The 23,393-nt window shown below is 34.3% G+C and overlaps 1 protein-coding gene and 1 long non-coding RNA gene across 6 annotated transcripts in view; one reads left to right on the forward strand and one right to left on the reverse strand.

Annotated features, from left to right (window-relative positions):
- The first annotated feature begins 3,347 nt into the window (after positions 1–3,347).
- LOC105348354 (uncharacterized) lies at positions 3,348–11,027 on the forward strand. Of its 3 annotated transcripts, XR_004601423.2 has the most exons (6): positions 3,349–3,816; positions 4,242–5,071; positions 5,617–5,876; positions 6,068–6,211; positions 6,901–7,116; positions 8,559–11,026. It is a non-coding gene; the product is annotated as an uncharacterized lncRNA (long non-coding RNA). The 3 variants fall into 3 exon arrangements; XR_903572.4 differs by having other exon boundaries at positions 3,348–3,816; positions 4,242–5,926; positions 8,559–11,027; XR_903570.4 differs by having other exon boundaries at positions 3,348–3,816; positions 4,242–5,876.
- Positions 11,028–11,588: 561 nt separating this feature from the next.
- Positions 11,589–23,393, reverse strand: part of LOC105348353 (nuclear receptor subfamily 2 group F member 1-A) — a 15,220-nt gene continuing 3,415 nt past the window's right edge. The window contains exons 2-4 of one of the 3 annotated variants that reach the window (XM_011457731.4): positions 22,290–22,817; positions 21,677–21,727; positions 11,589–14,413 (exon numbers count right to left, since the gene is read on the reverse strand). In XM_011457731.4, the coding sequence (XP_011456033.1) occupies positions 14,124–14,413; positions 21,677–21,727; positions 22,290–22,817 (869 nt within the window). In that variant the 3' untranslated portion in view covers positions 11,589–14,123. The remainder of the gene's footprint in view (positions 14,414–21,676; positions 21,728–22,289; positions 22,818–23,393) is intronic. The other 2 variants (XM_011457733.4, XM_020062358.3) reach the window with 2 other exon arrangements.

Consider the following 23,393-nt stretch of genomic DNA (forward strand, 5'->3'; position numbering starts at 1 on the left):
TACCGTGGGACCGATAATACCAAGAGTCTGCCTATGATGAAGAAAACACTTTTCTTGGAAAGCAATAAAAGTCGAATTCTCGTACGACGCGATAGTAAACGGTGTTTTTTTCCTATAGTTTCCCTCTATTTTGTAAGGTTAAATCATCATTACATTACCAGCATGACAGCGTACCCAGTAGCCTTCCCAGCTACAGTCGTGGTGCTTCATATTGGTGTTCGTACTCTCTCCCCTCCCGTCAGTTTCCCGGCAAAAACGTGTGTGTATCTCGTTAATGTTTTGACGGTAATGCTCTGCGCCTGAGTCTCTGAGCGATTCACGTTATGTATATATAGTTATATAATAGGGTATGATATCGGGCTTCTTGTGAATGGCACTGGGTGAACCTCTTGCAGATTCAAAGACGTTCTCATGCATGTTCACTAATAACTTCTAATGAGTTTTGGAGTCGGCTTTACATATGCAGGGAAGGGAACTCATCTATTTCGTGTTGATACGAGGGTAAAGAAACAGCTTGGTTGCAGAAAGTTGAAATTGAAAAAAAGTTAACGTGTTAAAGGGAATGTAAAATTTCAAACTGAATTGAGTTGACGTAATGTCTGCTGAGGTCTTGAGAGAGAAAGATAACGGGTCGAGCTGAGATATGAGCATGTTAACTGTCTTATTTATTCGGTGTATTTATCTATCACTCGAGGAAGGAAAGGCAGGTTGATATGCATGGCTTTATACAACCAAGGTCAAACTCAGACATCGTTGTCAGCGACTCCAAAAAAAGAAGGGGGTTGGGAAGGGTGTAATTTTCGAGCTTAAATAAAAGATGAAAAGAAATATGGGATGCAGAGAGGATGTAAACTTAAACTGCTTTGATGCCTCGGAAGATTTGCATACTTCAGAAGAAGTTGGAATTTTTTTTTGATATACTCTCTTTCTGGCCCTGACCTAAGTAGACGTAAGCACCAAAAAGCACATTGTTATGTCTTCATGCACAACTTCTACACCTAGTGACTCAATTCTCAAGTGTTGTGATGATACTTTTCTTTCCAAAACGACTGTCTAATTAGTTCTTGTTGGAGAGAGTGAGATTCCGGGACATTCCCCCAATTAAAGAAACACTTGGAACGATGCATCATTAAAAGACTCCTCTAGAATCGGCAATTGGGTGTAAAGAGACTGCGATACTTCCTGATTCGGGCCGCTTCTGTCCCACTGCATTGTCTCCCTTGAAAACAATGCACTCTTGCATGAAGGAAGTACTAATGTGCCTTGTTTATTGGTCGATAGAATGCGTTGAATTTGAACTTGCTGAAAACTTCCTAGGTCGACTCATGGCCTAGAGATCTGGAAATGTGAAAGAGTTTGACAAGAGTTTGTGGTTATTGTGCAGAAATCTGCAACATTTCCAAATCCTGACACTTTGGGTTGGTGTTGATAAGATTTATAATCTTCCATAGCCGAACAACTCACTAACTTGGTATATTGTAGTACATAAATATAAGGCAATGTTACCTATATCAATTGCCATAGTTACTTGCAACTATTACTACCTTATCAAACAGTTATCTTTGGAATTTGCAATCTTAACTACCCATGCTATGAATTGTTAATTGAATATCTTTTTTTTCGAAAACTGATATATAGTCATGTTCTAGTACATTATGTGGGTTGTACGAAATGTATCATAACCACTTTTACTAAATTACCGAAATCATCAATAAAGTTAATTGTACGCCTTTTATTTGGTGGATTGACCTGTGAACATTTTAAAATTTAATGACAATCAATTTATGATTTTTTTCAGTTACATGTACATGGTACAGCACAGTGTGGGAATTGTTGTATATTTCTGTTACTGAATATAACAAAGCATTGGCCAAATCAATTGATAAAGTTATAAATACACTTTACAGTATGTGAAATAAAAAATTACAGCTCTGTACAATTTTATAAATTACACAAATCAATTACTTATACAATTACAAGTACAGAAAGAATAATTTAACAATAAATTAAAATGTTACAAAAGATTACCTAAATCACTTTTCAAACTTTAATAATCTTAATCAATTAATTATTCGCCTTTTTCTCCATAATACACTCAATTAGGTGAATACAATTCAATAAGGAAAATTAAAGGATTATATATATATATATATATATATATATATATATATATATATATACACACACACACACACACTGTGGAATCATTTTATTCGTGGGGGTCAATGTTCGTGACGTTATATCACTGGTATCAAGTTTTTGGTATTATGTTGATAAATATTTTTTAAAAAATGCTTTTGTATTTGCTTTCCATGTAAATTCGTGGACAAGGGTTACCCACGAAAGCCATGAACATTGATGATTGCACAGTACATTTATATACTATAGGCATAAGTAATTTACCCTCAGAATTTACTCTCATCTGTTACACCAATGAGGAACTATAATTTCTTAATTCTAGTAATTGGCAAACAGCTAATATAATACAGTTACATTGTTTGAAATACTGCAACTTCATAACTATACACAAAAAGGGAGGATTACCAAAATCAAATCATAAGGTTACATGTAGTGAGAATACAACGAAGAATTACCAAAAGTAATTTTTTACGTTACTTGTACCGAATACATTGTGCGTTAATATTTATAAGCTATTCACCACATTATTTACTTTACTTATAAATACAGAAATAAAGTTACATGCACAGATGCTAAACATTTATCATTAACATCGTAAATTGATGTCTTATTAAATGCTACCGTATTCATTTACATTGAGCAGTCTTCTAACAAAAAGTGCGTACTTTATAACTCTTAGATATTAAAAGCTCTTTAATTTCTAAGCAAATTAGCAGCATTTAGTCAATAGGAGATAAGATCCATGGATATAATTTTGCAGCATAAAAAATATAATATTTTTTGTTATACCCTTTATGCCTCTTTATACTTCTATAAATATAAAACAGATTATTATAACATGAAAATGAATTTACTAACGGATCACGATAAAATATTTTGAAAGTTCGACAAAGTAAAATTGTTCCATTGACTGGAAAACTCAACATGAACATTGAGCAGATTTGCTGGGGTTTTTTTTGGTTTTTTTTTGGGGGGGGGGGGGGGGGGGGGGCTTGAACATTTCCGAATTGTAAAAGTAGAGAATATAAAGTCCAATTCTTAACTCTGACATTTTTAATTAACTATACGCAAATTTAGCATATTTATATATATATATATATATATATATATATATATATATATATATATATATATATATATATATATATATATAATCGTTTATCTCTTACTAAGTAAGCTTTCGTGGAATTGAGAGGACGTTTGTAGTGTACAAGACGAGCTCACTAGTGGCTTCTCTTGAAACGAGTTTCTTTGAATCATCTCTGGACCTGTTGACACAATTCCCAGTTATCTTTTTGTGCTCTTGAGCCAAAGCACGTACTTGTGAATAAATCTAGATTTTGAAGGTACTTGTGTTATACTAAGTTAGCGGTCCTCACTTCTGAATACTTGATAATAATTGTCCTGGTAAAGAGCATAAGGTTATCTGAAATACGTCTTCCGCATTCACTAAAGACTGGAAGCTGCGAGTCGCATTGCCGACATTTCCGGTGTTGGGAATTGCGCATCCGGTTCAAAATTAGCGAACATAATTACACATTGTTACCCATTTGTCAATCCAGAACCAGTCCATAATGTATTGAGGGTGGATTAAGGAAAAGCTTTTCGACAGTTCGATGACTTCTCAAAAAAAGTTCTATATTTGGCAAATGGATTTACTTCTCAAACTTTTACAAGGTACACTAAGTAAATCCCAGTCTATTCCAATTTATCCCACTTTCTCCTCCTATCCCTTATCTGTTAAGCCCGAGGTGTCACAGGGCTTTATGCAGCTAGCACGCCTATTCATTTAGCAATCTGTGCGTGCACAAGGTCCCCTTTTTACTTGTTTGTGTCCATTAAAATTTTCTACTGATTTGTATTGTTTTATCTAAACGCAGAAACTTGAGAATAAATAAGGTTTGTTCCATTTTATTTTGTAATTCTATGATCAATATTCAAAATATCTTAAGTTTATGAATCTACACTGGAATATCTCTGTGACTTTATATGTCAATATTCATTTTCTACTATGTGGCAGTGAAATTTGTAAACTAGGATAATTGAATAAATGTGATATTAGCGACAATAAAAAGTCTTTTCGATTTTTGTTTTGTTTTTAGGTATTTTTATGATGGTCTTGAACGGAGAAGCTAAATAAATAAGTATAAAAACACCATCTCCTGGGATATCGGGGCAGACTGCTGGCAATTTGTTTCCTTTCGTGACATCCATATGAGGAATAGAGAGAGGGTGTATTTAGATTTTACACCTACTGAACTGTATTGAGTAGATGTCAATCGATCGTGTTTGTCAACACCGCATGCAGCAAATGGGTATGCACATGCATTAGACAACTCCAGGTTGCAGCCGGTATGGGTCTTAAAGACGTTTTGTTTTTTGGTACATCATGGCAGGAAGAAACAGTCGGATCGCTGACACAGAACATTGGGGTCGATTAAGTCTGCGCAACATCTGCCTTGATAGATTTTTAATGTTTGATTTTCTTTCACTCAGACCTTTATTTTCATAGTTTCCACAAAGCGGTGTGTGTTGATGTCGACTGAGATAAGTTGTAAGTAAGAAAAGCAACAGGATGTTTGAAATTAAACTGTGTATCAAATTCGTACCGTGATATTCTATATGCATATCTCCATCTTTTTTTATCAATGGTCTGAGGATCGGACCTGTCAGGAAAAGATGATACCCTTTTGTCAATCCCAGCAAAAAACGTGCTTTGCATTGAAAAGTCCGATAATTCCCGCGCAAAGAATAATATTTGCAAGTCAATCTATTGCAGGTTGACATTTGCTTTGAAGCTTCTGCACTCCCCCGCTTCTTAGAATATTAATGCTGTGCAATATTTCGAGTCGTTAAGTTGCAGGTTTTTAGGTCCACTCCCACATAAGGTGTCAGTTGTCAAAATTTCTGCAGAGTTTCCGTTAGTTGTTCGGTAAGATTCCAATATTGAATTTTTTTTCAAAACTAATATTCAAAAATGATGATTTAATATTTTTAAGGAAATTAATTTTTTCTAACAAGGTAGAAGTGTTTTGTCACAGTAAAAAAAAGAAAGACTTAATATTGTTGTCATTGCTAATGCACAGCGATGCTTTTTAACTTCTATTTAATATGACAATCATAGGGTACTTTAACAAAAGAAAACCTTGGAAAGATCATTAATCAAGAAATATGAGAATGTTTGCTAACATTCATTTACGGTGGAAAAATTTTTTTAAACTGCGTTTGTTTATCGCAGTTAAAATGAAGTTATAAGGAAGTAATAAATAATGGAGTTATGTAATTGAATATAGGTTTCCGCTGTGTTTGTATGTTTGGTTTAGAAATTATTGGAACGTTGACGCGAATTTGGACAATCCCATAGAATACCCTATCATTTCCCCGTTGAAATTCCTCGGTCGGGGACCATTGGCATTCGCCAATCTTTTTGACTGTGCAGATAACTCTGAAAAGTTTGCATATTTGGATTTTTTCAAGTCTTTATATGGTCTGTCTGCTTGATAAGAAAACTCTACCACAATGTTTCCTCTGTCGGAAATCAAATAAAGAAATTCAACCAAACACCCGCTCGGTGAAGGCATGGTGTGATACCTAATGAACAGGCAATTCGGGGAATGCTCGGCAAGCATGGCCTGTACACACATTCTTGGCAGAGGACAGGCAGAAAAACTTTAAGCCCTTGTGTGACACGACATTGAAAGAGTTTCCTTTACTAAGACGAATTTTCCTGACTTCAGGTGTGCAAAAACCAGTTTCGTCAACTCTCTATCCTGCTGTCTGTATAAAAGTATCTTTTTACACACTAGTATACTCTGCACCTTTTAAGGTCAAGGTTAAATGAAAATAACAATTAGAGTTATGTTGTTATACTTCTGATCTTTGGTTTGCCATTAGTTGTTCTCACATTTGCGTTCTTTCTCTTTTTTAGATGGGGGAATACAATCTTTGTCAAATTGAAGCACAGAATGGACAATGCACCAGTGATCCATGTATAAAGTATCAAACACTGCATACATGACAAAAGGTTATTAGATGATAGTGGTGAATATATATCTATCATCTGATAGGACAGGTAAATACTCTGTCTTTGCAATAATAACTATTATGATAAATTCGAATTTGATTGTATGTATGAAGTTAATAAAATACACTTGATGTATAGTACTTTTTGTATTATTTTTTTTTTGTAATTAATTCTTGAAAAGAATACAGGTTTTAAGATATTATGTTTGTTTACGGTAATTGATATTCTGAGAAATGCAAAATAAGACTTAAAAATAATATTAAAGCCACGTCAAAGAGTTCTCGGAAGAATTGACAAGGTTTATGAATTGAGAAACATGTACATTTCTCAAGCAGTTGTTGACAGAACGTTGTATCTTAAAAAATAATTTTAGAATACACATAAAACACCCTCACGTATGATAAAATTTTCAAAAAATATGACGACCTTGAATCTGTTGATACAGAAATTAACACCGGTTAAATTAGATATGTCTGATGCCATAAATGTAAGCCCCCTTCTCTCATCCATGATCCCTGCCGCCCGCCAGATATTTTATAAATTGCTCGTTCCATGTACAATGCTTTATAGTGGAGATAGAGGCAGATAAATCACGTCTCGCAACAAGATAACGCGAGATCTTAAATTTAACAGATGTCCCTCGTTAGGAACTTGATCTCATTGTTTGCGGATAAAAACATTACATGAAATCCATTCTCGTGTAAAAATTTCTTGCTTTTATTTCTTTTAAAAACTAGGTCAAAACAAGCTGCAGACGACACCCGTTCTCTGTACCATCATACTCCCGCGTCCATAATGAGCAATGCCGAAAATTGTACCGTAAAAGTGAAAGAAAAGACCCGTATCATCTTGAATGCAGACTAGACAAGATAAAAAAGGCAATTGTTCATAAGGAGAGTACAGGGCATATACAGTTTTACTGATATGTCGGTGCTTCAGCGAGAATGAGAAGGGTAATTTGCATTGTATTTCATCCGTCAGTTGATTTTCCATAAATCACACATATAAGGAAGAAATGTTTACATTGTATTTCAAAATATTAAATTTTCTTATATAATGATTTTGAATTAAAATGACAAATCATGTATGTGTCCCCTAATTAGTAAAGAAAAAATAGTTATCTAAATCATTTGTGATTTCATATTTTGAATAGTCAGAAAATTGAACTTTCAAGAATTTCCCCTTGTAAACCAAATCAAGCTATCATTTCAAAAGTACACACAACCTGCTATGATTCTAAATGATATATTCCTTAATGGTATTCAAATAAGGGATATTTAGACGTCACTCTGAATAAAGACATATGGCAAAAACAAAACAAGAGAGGAATATGGTAAAAAAAAAATCTAGAACTTACATCATCTACGGTAGTAATTAATGATCCGTTAATTAATTGAGGCGGAAAGTGTCGGCTATTGTATATAGATATACATTTATTCATAATTAGTAATAAGGCTATCTCCATTTTTAAACTCAATTTATAAATCAGAAACTAGACATTAATGTGAAAGTGATTAACAAATTTCGTGATCTGGTATCTGATAAATAATAGTTTTGTTGTGTCCCGTTTGAAGTGCGTTTTGGGGTTAAGTAGCCTATCAATTTGCAGTATTGTTCATTTTTAAAGACCATTTGTCCGTATTTTTAAAAATAAATAAATCCTTATGTTTTTATCTCATGCTTGTGTCCTTTACAAAAAAATATCAAGATTCTAAATTCGTACATGACACTAGTTTTCAATACCTCATAGTTTTTGGTGCATGGAAATTAACAAGTTAATTCGCACCATCTACTTCTTTCATGTTTGTGGTAAAATTTTGATGCTAGCAAAAAATATACAAGAGGCTTAAAATATATTTTTACTGAGGTTACGAGGTCAATCTATTAAGCCACTGATTATAATAAATACTTGGGGTTTTTTTGTAAAGTAAATTCTTTTGAAAGTCTATAATAATTCAGAGAGTAATGCTTAGCATTTACTTTCATTTACATATTGCAGTTACTTATAATGAGTTTCTATAACAAAAGGGTGTTAAAATATATTTATTTCGAGAAATCTCATTTTGAAAAATTTCGAGGCATCCGGTGATAATTTTTATTTTTTCACAATGAAAAATCAATAACTACTCGTTGAAAGTTAATCTTAAAACTTGTACACACAGTAACCTAATCTGCATAAATGGCGGGTTGGGTTTTGTGGTTTTCCGATATTTCACCACAATGGCTGTTAGGATATTGCGGAACACTTCTGCCTGATGGAGTGTCGGCTAGCTCCATTCACGACTAATTGAGATGTTTCCATTTTAAGGCGCTCTTTTACAACTGCGGCCTAGTTATTTTTTTTTTCATCCCATTGACAACGATCCGACTAATTTTAATTATTTTTCCACCGCAGATAGAAATCGGAAAGACCTTAAATCTACACGCCATCCGTTCCGTAACATATTAGCCAGGAATATGGAAGGAAGGTTGTTAACACTGTGCAGCAGAGAGACAAATGGAGGATTGTGGGCACAGACTTTATTACTTTAATCAGTGAGCATAAGGTATCATCCGATGCCGATGGCGAAGAAACGGCGAAGATGACAATAAACTGGCTGCAAAGGAGGGCTGCAATTATAAAACACGAAATATGTGTTATAGTTACGACAGCTTTCGTTGTGTGATCGATTGAGCTTTTGTGTCATTTGTCCAAAAATAAAATAAAGGAAAAAAGAAAACGAACGACAATACAAGCAAGCCAAATCGTTTATAGAGTTAGATACATTGATATTTTAAATGTGAAATACATGTATGGAAGTAATGCTCAAAAAGTGTGATGGGTTTTCAAGCCCTCTCGAGAATATTTTATTTTTTAACAGACCATAAAAATTGTCTATAAAACGTTATCTTTATTATAATGATATTTGTAAAAAGCAAAAACAATTTAAACTGGTTTTCAATAAGAACCGGTAAAAAGAAACTTTTCTTTGAGAAAGCTGGGAGCGTAAGAGGAGCAAGGTTTCATTACGAACAATTAGACACATGTCAGAATGATAATAATAAACCTATCCTATTTACAGTTCTACATGAGAACATGCATAATTTAACATGCAAGACGAGACTCGGGGATTAATGAAGGCCTAATAAACTCGGGTCTCCGTAATGTGTTCACATGGTCATCCGCACACCCCAGATAGATTATATCTATAACCCAATCGTCACCGCTCTTTTGCCGCGAACTAGTGACAAAGACCTTTTAAAACAGTCTACGTCTAATTAAATCCACATTTTTACTTGCCGGTAACTTACATGACACCGAAGCCGTAATCTCCATGTCACTTTGGAGATCAGACGCGGTTGACTTTTAAATCTCTGCCGAAGACTGCAGCTCGTGCAAAAAACGAAATGACTTAAAGAAAAAGTTAAATAAACCGTTCCCAGACGGTCCTTTCTTTGGTAGTCCGTTGATATATATCATTAGGCTTTTATTACGGCTATAACTCGATATGTGTAAAATCTGTGCTTTGGGTGATAGACTACACGAAAAACCCGACTTTATGTTGGAATCAGATTTGATTTTTGAATGGACTTTTTGAATATTTGAAATTAATATTTTTTCCAAAGTTAATACAGTTCCACCCTATTTGACCCAGTTGATGGGATGTTGTTTGTTTTGATCCCCTTTCACATAACCTGTTTATCAATGACGGACTGTTGAAAAACGGATATGCTTTAATATTTCATTATCCTCACTTTGATAAAACATGGTTTTCTGAGTGGGCCCTATGTTTGGAGCTATCATGCCCCGGACAATAACTTTCTTTGTATACCCCTGCTCTCGACCCCTGTAGCAGACTACTTATAAAGCACGTATCTATAACCTTCAAACCTGCAATTTCGATAGAAAGATTTAGAGATAAAATTCTGGTTTGCAATCGTAGATTATCTAACATTCACGTCAACCGGTCATTCGGTAATCACTCAAAAAAGAAGGACTGCGCAACATCTGGTGCTCGATAGCCATATTGCAACATAAAGCAGTTTGCATAATAATTAAAACCAAATTATAAGAAGCATATTTTGACCCAAAAAGCCCAACAAGATTGGCACTGATATTCTATACAATTATTAAACAACATGACATGTAGTGGAGTTTTACTCGGCAAAATTGAATTATATAAAAAGTTGAAGAATAAATCATAATTTTTACTATGTAAACTGTAACTTTCTAACTTATTTGACATTCATATTTAACGACATTGAACATATCAATCAATTAATCAGTAAGGTCAAGAATATATTCAATATAGGTCTACCCAAACATACACGAGCTATTTGATAAACATGTATGGGACATGTCGGAATCATAAGAAATTTATCTAAAAACGATGGCATCTAGGCCAATTGGACAATTTCAATATGTGAAACAGAAAACCCTTGCTCTTTTATTTTCCTGCCCTTCTCACTGTCTGTGGTTTACATATGATATTTCACGTGTTTACACGAGTGCGTACCGGCCAAACAATTTTTACAGTTTGCTTCTATAATATTTCATACCAGACTTTTAGAAACCCCATTGAAATCATCTTAAATATTTAAAAAAGTCAACACCAACGTCAAAACATATACAATTTGGTGTTGGTAACGTTACTCCAACACATGTCATATATTTTAGAAGACAATATGACCCCATCCCAAAGACTGAAGAATTGACGAAGGTTCATGGTCTGAAACACACCTTGTGGTTTTGGAGACATTCATTATTCAAAACGCGTGTAATATGACAGATGTAAATTTCATAAAGCATGTCTACTACATATAAATAAGCGAAAGGTTATTTTCGTTTTCCAGAAATGTGACCCGAAAGGGAAATACTATATTTCGACATTCAATATTTGGACAAATGACACAATATGATTATAACGCTGCGACTATCGTAATTCCTCAAAAAAATATTTGTCAGCCTCGACTACATAAATTATAAAGGTAACATGCAATCATAAGTACAGTGTTTGGTGATTGAATATCAGCAATACTTAGAGGTCATATCAAGGTTGAATACATGCATATATAGGTGCTTGTTCCTTTTCATTATTAGATAAATGTCAGTTTTATTTAGTAAATACCCGGAGCCAATTGGCGTCATTCTCGTGTGATAAATTACTGTTTTCTTTCTATCATAAAGAGAATTTTTTCACCGGGTCGGGTTTCTTTCCTTAAAATGTTGCGTATCACATTTTTCTGAATCAAGTCTATTTTGATTTGCTGATGGTTCATGCATTATGGTATGACTGGTAAACAATATTACATAACTATGTCTGACCGCCTTGTCAAAAATAGGCCGACCCAGCACAGCATATTCTGACAGCTTTTGCCAGCATGCTTTGCAGGCAGATTGAAATGTTGTCAAATATTACCAAATGAACAAGAAACAAGATATCAATGGTCGTTTTACAACACTTTTAATATTTCATAAGCCATGGACAGAAGACAGTGTCTTGGACACTTTGTAGCACAACACAGAATAGTACAGTCATAAAAATCAGTCGCTGGAATTAGAACATACATAACGAAACTCCTACGATGGTCGCCGCGCCATAGCGCCATTGAACCGGATATTTGAAGTCCTACCATGCAGACTAGGTAGAGTTCATTTTTTGTAATGTGCGTAATATACAACGGATCATTGTAAGAGTTTCTTTTGAACAGACTGTCAACAATAAAAAAAAACCGTAACAGCTCGTTTACAGGATTAATGTACATGTGACGTCAGTCATTCACAACTCGGTATAGTATATTTGTGATAAGGTTTTTGTTATATATAATAGTAATAATAATAATAATAATTAAAACAAAACACTTAGTGATAAATGGCTCTCGTACAAAAGCAAAAAAAAATATTATGGCGAAAGCTTTCCTTTGGCATATTTTGAAAAGTAAATCATTCTATGATACCATTCACTTAAAAATACAGAAGCATTCATATGTAGAAGCAAACAAATTATTTTAAAAAAAATCAATTGCTTAAAATCATTATTATCGTTTTCGTTGGATAAATGATATTTATCATTTTGGTATTCGTGGCATTGGGAGAAATTTGCACTGGTTTCAAAAGACTAGAAAAACAAAAGGAGAACTTCATAAGTTCTCTGTTCAGTAAACTTTGGGTGAACAAAATGAGCTAATCAAAAAGATTAAAGAGAAATATGGCTAAAGCATGTCCTAGCCCCTACCCCTCCCCCAGCGACCCTGAGGCCACCATCAAGCTTTTTGTTGTAAAGTAAGTTAATGATTGCACACCAGCTGATGACCCCATATATATATCGAGACACGTAAGGTTTAATCTACAAATGAATAAACATGGACAAAAATGTACATTTATAATAATAATAAAAAAAACTTGTATATAATACTAAAAGACTGCTCTATGCACAGTGTAAGGGGTGATTTCTCTTTGGCCTCTGTAACATATACTGTTATGACATAGCAACTCCCCTAAATTCGTAGGGGTTTGGATGATTTATTCAATAAAATGCACAAGCGATCAAAGGGGCTAATCAAACAATTATGCTCTGATTTGATTGCAAATTAAACATTTTACAAATGTGAAAGCGGAAATGGGAAACTAATGCTTAAAGATTAGGGAGAAATAAAACAAAACGGATGAATAGTCAACTACATTGGGAGAGCAATTGAAATTACTACAGATTGCAGATTTGTAATAATTTTTACTGTAAAATCTATCTAGTATATATATATACAATTGGTGGAATGTCATATGAGAAAAGTTTTAGCTGGGTATAAAAATGGAGTCGATGTAAAAATGATAAACGGTTTATAACCAAATGAATGAAAACATGAATTGCAGCAAAAAGGGGAAAAGGTAATATTTTACTTCAAATCAACCAAATTGCAGTTTTCACTCCACGGTTGATTTTGCGAAGGTTCACTGAACAAAATTGGGTTACAAGAATGATGTTTTTAATTCCATGCAACGGTGAATCGCCGCTAACCACAGGAACATGTTTTGATTATAACGCATGCATTTTACATTTACAAAAAGTGAAGCAACAAAATATTTAAAAAAAAAACTGTTGTAGTTTTTAACTTGTTAAGAATACATGTACAAAAAGTATTGCTATAGTATTATCTTGATAATCATGCGCACCACTTACATGATTTTGATTATGTCTGGAATGTTACTTCGTACATTCAGCTAAAGGGCTATACATGGCACGACTCAAAAAAGGGGCAAGATACACAACAAATGTAGAAATTTTAAAGGTCTTTCAACCTTGATGAAGCCTTGATTATATCATGGCATTTTGGTATCGCAAAAAAAACAAAATAATAATTTCACTTTCGATTGCGGGAGAAAACAAATGCACAGCGAGACTGAAGCATGGGTTCTCTGCCCTTCGTTCCTTTACATGACGACTTTAGCGCCTCTCGGGATTCATGGCTCAGAGCAGAGGAGAAGTGAAACGAGACTAAAAATTAGTCGTGGTGTTTTATTTTCTAATTAATGGTCATTAAATCAGCTGCCTGCTTGACACATTGGAAAATTTTTAGAACCTGCATACCAAGTTCGACTGAATTTGATGACATCAAAGCTTTAAGCAAAAGGGGCACAACCCATGTTTCTATGTAAACGAAACAGAAGAAAATGAATGGACATTTCTAATAATAAATGCGTGCGGTCTTTAACGAAAATTTGTTGGAAAACTAGGTCTTTTCTGCGCAGAACAAAAATGCGTCTTTGATTTTAACACTATTATAACAACAATCTAAACATAAAAAGAAAATACATAACTATCAACAAAATATATAAAATATCTTTTTAACAATATTCTGTAAACTATTATGACTTTTTTGTACAAACCTTTGAGAAATGAAGGGGGAAAGGGGGGTTTCAAGTTTTGGAAAGACTGGGTGTGAGTAGTAATCAATAGTGCCCTATCATTCGATTTTCGGCTAGTCACTGTATAGTCATATATGACCAATTGAATGAACCTCCACTTAAAAGCATGTCTCTGATGAGTGTTTCAATCGGAGTTTTCCCGACCAAACGGACGAAGAACAGTTGCTCTATGACTTGCGCACTGACCGTCCGGAGCGACGGAAGCCTCAGGAGAAGTTTGCCGAACCGCGTGGGTTGGTTGGGGTATTGACTCCTGACGTACTCCTCCAGCGCGCACTGAGATTTCTCTTGTATGTTTTCTATGTGTGTAGCGTCCGAGAGCCCGCAGGCGTCTGAAAAAAGTGAATCTGAGAATTAATTCAATTTTGAAAACTTCTCACAGCAATAAATAAATTATGAATAATAGATAACAAATCGAACATTTTTTTCATGACAGTATATATACGGAAAATTTGATCTGCGATTTAAAGTTTTATACTACTTTTCTTCAAGGTGTGAAGTTTTACTCTTTAAAAGTTATTTTCAAGCCACAAATGCCCGCAATAATGAGCAGCATTTGAAACTATTTTTAGGGATGGGGTGGGGGTCATTTCGCAATATTGAAAAAGGGAGTGATCAAATAATGGAATTAATATAATTTACGAATAAACTGAGGAATTCCACTTTGATATATTTTCACTTAATAAAACGCGAATAAAACAAGTTAGTCTATTTGAATAAAGGGGGAAAAACTTTATCAGTATGCAACGCATATCAATATTGTTTGAAACTAATCTCCGAATAAACATTTCATTTTAAAAATATGTTGAAAGATTTGCGGAAGAAAATTGCAAAAAGATTATTTTTATTGGAAAATTGTAATCGATTCGTTGTCTATAAAAAAAACTAGATATGGGGTAAATGCATGCAAAATCCATGCAAAATTCAGACTGATTAGCTCGATTTGACAATGAAAATTGAATCATTCCCATATCAACTCCGTGAACCCATGTGTTTATACAAAATAGAATTCAAATTAATTTATCAGATGATTGGGAAATTCATTAACGTTTAGTTAATTGTGTTCAGTTAACCCCTCTATTATATTTTTTAAATTATCATTTCACGAAAAAAATAATATGAGCCCTCAAATTAACTTTTATCTTAATTTATGCTGCGTGGAAATTAATTTGAAAAGGTGAAAGTTTATCTGTTATTTTTGCTTTCATATTACTTTACACCATTGTCTCGTTTTCTTAAGAATTTCCATGAATATTTTGGAAATAATAATTACATTCTTGACTGCATTTCGAGAAACATTTCAATTGTCAAAGCACATTTGTTTGTTGATAAAGTTGTGATATTTCTGACTCATACCTCAAGGATTCCAAAATGACCAGAGTAAATAGGGGTTCTATTCTAATTAGCGTCTAATGGACACTTTCTTGTAATCAATTCACCATAGATAATAAAACAAATTGTTTTTTTCGTTTGACCCAAAAGACCCCTACACAGAACTTGCTTATTTTCTGAGATTTTTGCCTGGGTGTGTGACGACAGATGAGAAATATGAACTCTGCCAAGTTTACGATGAACATTATATGAAGCGAACCTTGGTAAATATTTGTGTATCCTGCACTAATTTGCTCATATTTTGTGCAATATGTTAAACATTTCGTCTTCAAAAAGTTTACGTGTTGCGTTTCCTGCTGTTATCTACATGTATCTCGAAAACATAAAAGAGAGAACCGACATGCACATGATAAAATGCAATCTCCCGATTCCGGGTGAGAAAATTATTTCTGTCTTCTAGAATTAAGCAGCTGTGTAAAGGCAGACATATTTATCAGTGGATTTTTGAAGGTTAACTTATCTTTTAAATTTATCGCCATTTATTCGGCTACCATTCCCCATAGCGCGCCCTGATAAAGTGTTTGCATTAAATTGGTCGTTACATAATAAGCAAAGGAGAAATGTTAATAACGAGATTCCCCCGGCCCAGCTAGGCATATTGCAGGTCGTTTTATTTTTTATTCTGTTGTAACCTTTCCTGCATAATATAAATACTAATGAGCATACATCTTTCTCCAGCACAAAGGCAATTGTGAACTGCGACGCATTATTCGGAAAACCTCGCTAACTTTGCATCTGAACCATGTAAGAAAAATGGAGATTATTGAGGACATGTCGACCTGTTTTTTGTTCAGATGTCGCACGCTTTTGTCGTCTGTTTCTCCTGGCAAATTTGTTATTTATGGATAGATTTCAAAGTTCTTCACTTCAATCAAAATAGTTTTTGATAAAAAGTCGTAAAAGAATAAAATTTTACCAAAAATCGGGTATCTAATCTCCATATTAAAAAATTCATTTCGAAGCAAAAGTTTTATTTCAACGTTAATCTGTTCTAAAATAAGCGTTTTTGAGTTAAGTTTCTAGTTTTTATCGCGGCGCACACGACTTGATATTTACAGATTAAAGGAATAAAACAAGCGAGAAATTCGTGTTTCCTTCTTTTTATGCAAGTGATATTTACATGACTGTGTGTTTCCCTTAAATGTCAGTTTGATTCCGCGTTTATAGCGCAGAAGTAAGAGGATCAATATCGCTTTTGAAGGCAATCTCGCACTCAAGGTCCCATAACAGAGAAATGATCATCACCCGGGCGGATAATATAAATAATAATTCATTCAGGTATTTTAACATGTTAGTTATTTGTCAGAAAGGTGAGTTCGATCAATAAGGTTGGAATCGAGACTGGTTAATTTGTGGGGGGCGGGGACTACTTAGATCGCGTTGTACGGTCCTCATAAAGCTGGGTGATTATCTGATTCGGTGCTGCATCTAATGTTCGACAATTACCGCAAATTGCCGCGGTTCATCCCGGCTTACGGACAGAAAACCTTCATGCAATATTCCTAACAACCATTTTACATTGTGGCCTGATCGCAAAACGTAACTGGCAATTTTTTTTTCAAAATGTACATTGTTCATACTTAAATTGGTAATATTCTATTTAATATCAGCCGATGTTTATCATTAAAATTGTGGCGTGTTTTTTAGAAGTTCGAATGAATTGCATAACAGCTGATGGTAGTTTGCCCTTTGTATAAACTGCATGGCAGAGGGTTTCTTTATCGAGGTACATCTGTCTACTATCTAAATTCTATATATGTAGTTCAGTTTTTAAGGACACGTTACATGTATTATACAAGGTATATATGCACGAGAATAAACTGAATTGATATGCAAGTAAAAATATTCATGTCCTTGCGTTGGCGGAATAAAACTGTACAAGAATATGCAACACATTTTTCTTCAAATTACACGTATATTGTACATCTACACTGTTAAAGTTTTCGATTTTAAATTAAAGGGAGAGTTGCGTTTTAACATTTTATCTTTTCACGAGTCTATTGATCATTTGCATAAATAAAATCAGATCTTTTATTTAATTTATAAATTCATAAATTTTCATCACTTATTATTACTTTATACGGAGACATACGGATATCCCTATTGGTTCTATAACAGTATATCGATAATGACAATTTTCAACGAAGATATGAATATATATGAAGTATTGCGTGAAATCCTGGGTCATTTTAAATAAAAGGACAGATGGCACACTGTCATTCGATGCTGAAAATTATTCATAACTCATACAGCCACTAATTTTTTGCTCTACTTTGAATGCAGACTGTCAAATACTGGTCTTCCTTTTTTTATTTTATCGTTTATTTACAACACAAGGCAACAATGCCAATGACATCTGGCTCAAATTTTGTCCACTGGATTTCATTCTTAACATTATTCAACTCATTAAATATACTAAACGAATTGTTGTTTCGAAATTACAATAATTAATTAGACATCGTGTGTCAGAAAATATTAAAAACAATTTTTTCGAAGTTTATTGGTTGACATGATAGGTTGCACTTTGAAACACCTGAGGCTATTTCCTATCACTTGCCACAGACGTGCACGTGACCCTTAGAGAGAGAGAGAGAGAGAGAGAGAGAGAGAGAGGGGGGCTAAATGCCTTAAAAGTCAAGGTGTTTAGAGTTAACGCATTTTTCCTCGTTGCTGCATTGTTCACCTGGTGTTAACTTATCTCACATTATTTTCCTCCTTTTATAATTTTTCTGTTGCATGAATTAATATTTGAAACAATAGATACAATTATCTGCTCGATTTTTTTCTTAGTTTTTTTTTTAACAGTGAATTATGAATTCTATGAGGTTCTGCCATATTTGAGTCTCACACTTATCCTAGTTTCACCGTCAAGATAAGATTTTTTTAAGAAACGAAAAAATAATTTGAAATGGCCTACCGTTGCACCATAGTGATATAATATTGCCTCACGTAATCTTTGAACAAAACTAGGCTTTTGGAGAATTGCCAAATTATTTATAGCTTGAAGCAACATGTTTTTTATTCAGCAGGTTTACAATCATATGCAGTGTTTCACACTTGTGTAATGTGCAGTAGAGAGAGAGAAAAAAAGAAAGAAAAAAAGGTGCTCTCGAGGTCTGAAAAGGTTGAGTACTTTTGAAAATCTTTTCATCGTCATAACAGAGACAGAATTAGTCGACAATCTTTAAACATTGCTAGGTTTACACAGATAACATATCAGCCGCTTACTTGTTGGAGGTCAATTTTTCTCGTCGCAAAGATTGCTAATGGAGTCATTTAAGTCGACAAAACGTTACATAAGAAAGTAAAGAAACCCCGAAACCTCACCTGTATTTTAACTACATTAAGGGTCAAAGCATTTCGATCTTTCTATAGAATCGTCTAGTTCAGCCCTTTTCTTTGACACTCAATTATTTGCATTTGTAAGATGAATTTTACGTTTCTGATGCAAAATCCTACGGTGAAAGGAAAACCTAATCCTCCATAAATCCCTTCCAATGCAAAGGGTCAGGAGGGGTGTTGCTTTTTATCATCAAATGTGTTTACTCTTATGAAGTTTGAAATATTTTCTTCGCGTCTGTGTTCGCCGACAATTCGTGTAGGTATTTATAATAAACACAAGAAAAACCGCTGCGACAGCTCACTTGATCTATGGCGCTTTTCCATGCAAGGTTGAATCGAGGTTAAAATACGAATTCATTTTTCCTACTTAATCAAATTCTTGACAAGTGTTAATTAATCTTTTATTGTTTGTCAGTTATATATGTAACCCCTCGCGACATTTCACACAAAAAATATTAAAACTGCCACAGAATCCGGGGAAAATACGAATTTTCTAAGGAAAAACGGTATTTTATTTTTTTACAATGCTCTAAATTTCTAAGGTGAGAATGCTATGTTATGTTTGTCATTTTATAATTTACACTGAAAAAATTATGTTTTTCTTACGTTTAAAAATATTTTTTGACAAATATTGGACATTTAAAAATATTTTCAGGCATAAGAAGGCATAAAAAGACGGCATCATGAAAATAAATTCAAAATAAAACTCAAGCCATCATCTCACTGGATATTCATACAATGTGCATATCACCTCGGTCGCTTGAGAAAATAAAGGGCATTGATAAAAGCTATTGACCATGTACGGTCAGGACGACAAAAAGATGCACTTGATATTGTGGAGACATCGTGGGAATATTTGCTATCTAGTGAATAGGAGAAAACTCGGAACAACTCATTAATATAAGATCCGGTGCTGGAAAATAATCGTATTGCTGATTGCCCGACAAGTATTTATTGCTCCTAACGTCCTTGGTTTCTTCACTAGGCTACTACTAATCACATAGTCTACGTTGAAAATACCGCAATTCTTCTGATATAATTTGATCTCTTTAGAAATATCCTCGTCATTTTTTAATTCTAGATTTATCACATAATTTCCACATTTTTATTATTTATATTTTCTGTTACAGAAGAATGTATTATTTCTCATTCATAAATTTATTTTTGGGGAAATGAATCAAATATCATATTATTATATTTAGACAAAGAAAAAAAAATCTGTACCTTTTGTACTTCGTCATTTAGTGTGACCCTTGTCTCGTCTGTGGCACTTGTTTATAAACCCGTCCACAATAAATTAATATTTCCAAGCTGCCTGGCATTGCTTTTCATCACCCCTGGGATTTTTTGTGCGGCGGTGTGTATATATTTTATATATAATGTAAGTAAACGATTCGTGAAATGTCCCGTTTTATAGATAAATAAGCCTTTTCTCTATAAATATTAAAGGAGAGTTGTGTGCAATATTCGCATATGTTTTCAAGCGAAAATTTTTAGCGTTCATACAATTTTCATAGTAAAAAAATAAAATGAGTTTTTATATAAAAAGTGCAAGTGTATTTCTAAAAAGATGGAAAGATTTATGGATTCACCATTCAGTTTTCTTCCTTTGTGAATTTAAATATTTCTTTTTGCTATTTCAAAAAAAAAGAAGAACCGGGTAGATTTATGGAGAACCCCATTCTCTGTTAAGCAATATCATATATTCTGCTTATTTTTAAGCGCCCAGAATATCTCGCCCGTTTGTAAATCTCGAATCAAATACTGCTTCTTATGTGTACAGATTATGTCACCTTTATGTAAAGCCTTATATCATATTTGGCTCATTATGTGTACAGTCCTTGTCGCCCTAATGTAACGCCTTATAGGTTTGTGTTATATGTACAGAATGTCACCTTAAAGCAGAGCCTTTTATTACATTCTGCTTATTATGTGTACAGAATAGGTCGCCCTAATGTAATTATAGTCTGCTTATTATGTCGCCCTAATGTAACGCCTTACATATTTGTATTATATGTCGCCCTGCAGCGTCCTAGGTCACCGTGATCGGCCTGTATGAATGTTACAATGGTCGACTACGGGATCAAAAGAAGTCGCTCAAATCGTACAATCTTTACATTGCAAGCACCAATGGTTTGATTGATAGCTCTGTATGCTGTTTTGGCCATTTTGAGGTGAATGAACGTTTGTAATTCAACAATCAGATTATTCAACAGTCAACTGTCCACAGATCTAGCCAATGATAATATTTTTCTAAAACAAAATGTTTCTTCTGAGAATTTTTGTTGTCGTTGTAACTATGATATATATGTCAAATGCTTCTGTTTTAAAAGATGCCTACAGCTTTTTTATTCACAGAATATGAGCATTCTAAATATTTTAATATTAGAAGATATTACGCGACAACTGGACACACATATCAAAATGACATCATCAAAACACCGGATCCCAGTTCCATCACAAAGACCCAAGGGGCTTCCTTCTGTTAATTCCCAATTATCTCATTTCGGATTCGCCGAAATTTTTTTTAACATCCTGCAGAAAAATCGCAAGCAAAGGGCATAACGGGTCATATCCCAGTAGTTGATAACTTGGCAGACGACTTTTGGGTCTTCTGCAGCAGGTTACGTTTTGGAGTTTACGCAGCATGATATAAAACTAGACGATTTAATGATATCAGATGCTACCGCACTTTTATATGCTATATCGACACGCCTCGTTAAGATTTCCTTTTATTTGTAATCTTAGGAACATGGAGTACATTTTTTTCTCTATACTATTAAGACTTAATTACATTATCACACTTAAGAGATGTCTCTTTGTGTACGTTAATGAACGAGAGTTAGGCGAGAGTTGAAAAAAGGGAAGATACTCACTGTATCCGTTGACCGCGGGTCTTTGGGACGGAACTGGTTCAGGTTTTCTATCTGTAAAATTAAACAGAACATTTTACTGCCTGTAACACTTTTCAATCTTAATTTCAATGGATCATCAATTCTCTTTTTTGTGGAACTAAAACACTTTTTTTGCTAGCCTATTTGAATATTTCTCCTTCATGATAGGCCCTCGACACGATACTGTGTTCAATATAGCGGTGAAAAGTAAATAATAAGAGAGTTATGCAACATTTTCACCATGAAATCAATTAACAGGGTTCAAAACCCGAGGGAGTCATGAGAGGATTCTTGTGTATATTTATTTAAACATAATTCATTACGGGTAAAACCTTTTTCTGATCAATATTAAATATAAACTATTTGCTTAGCGTCTGCGGGAAACATGGAACGACTCTATTCCTATTGTGTGGAAAGTTGGATAATGGAATATTATATCTCCAACTTTGTTTGCACCTTTTGTGCTCCAGTTTATTATCTCGTGAAAAACTTTCTTTCAACTGTCTTTTTAAACAGGTGCACCTTTCGAACTAGATTTTAACAAGATTGTTATTAGAAGAAGGGTGTAAATTTGTTTTGTAAAAGAGACACAAACCTGAACTAAATAAAACTATGGCTTTAAGACAGCTGTACTCGGCGGAATCCACATGTAGAGTCTTCAACTTCTCCACTTGTTCCTGAAAAATTCGAATGTGGTCCATGAAAGCTACAACGCGATCTGCAGCCATTGGACTTGCGTGGAGGCCAGCAGCCGCCAGAAGAGGCGCCACATGGAGAGGCATAGAGCACTGGGCAGCATTCAGGACAAATAGCTCACTCCAACTCACTCGGAGCAAGGCTACTTGGTCTGTAATTTGCAATTCCGGGAAAAAAGGAATATTCCTCGCCCATTCTACCGCACTAAACAACAACCTTGCTGCTAATTCACATATATTTTCGATGCCCATAATGTTATTGGGTTGCATACATTGTCCATAACGAGATGTTGGATATGGTTCGGCTCTTAGTAGCATGGAAATGAAACTTGAAAGGTATGTGTGTCCGTTTAATGGGTCCCCGTTAGCCCACGTGACTTGTCCAGGGAAAGGATGCTGGGTTGGTGGAACTCTGCCTCTTTGAACAGCTGAAAAGAAGCATAACAGGAAAACATCAAATCAAAAAAATTAAGTTCATCTGAGGAAAGCATCACTAAAGCCTCCTTACAAGAATGCATCCATTGCTAATGGGTTATTGAGCATGTAGTAGAAGGATTCATTAGGGACACTGTCTATTCACATATCCACATTCAATGTTTTGTTCACTGATTGATTTGATAAAAAACCACAAAAAGTTCTTTCTTAACCACATAACGACAATCAGACAGGACATGCATAAGGAAATTCGCCAAATTATTCATGAAAGTATTATTTTCACTTTGCGTTTCAACAACAATACAGATTTGTACGTTAATTGGTCATTGAAAGTCATCCTCATCAACCAAAGCAGAAACCGAGAAGGAAATATGTGAAAGGCATGTCTATTGGGTCTGTCAGGTAATTAACTGCATAACCCGCCAGAAACTACTTTTGGTGACGGTGTGACCTGTACTGTAAGCACACGTATGTTGTAGGTACATCATGAACTCATCGACCAAAGCGATAACTCATTACTCCTCTTACACAATCAATTACAAACAAAAAAACTCTCTCTATTTTCTCTT

Source organism: Magallana gigas, chromosome 6 (assembly GCF_963853765.1).
Source record: "Magallana gigas chromosome 6, xbMagGiga1.1, whole genome shotgun sequence".
NCBI classification, from domain to species: domain Eukaryota; kingdom Metazoa; phylum Mollusca; class Bivalvia; order Ostreida; family Ostreidae; genus Magallana; species Magallana gigas.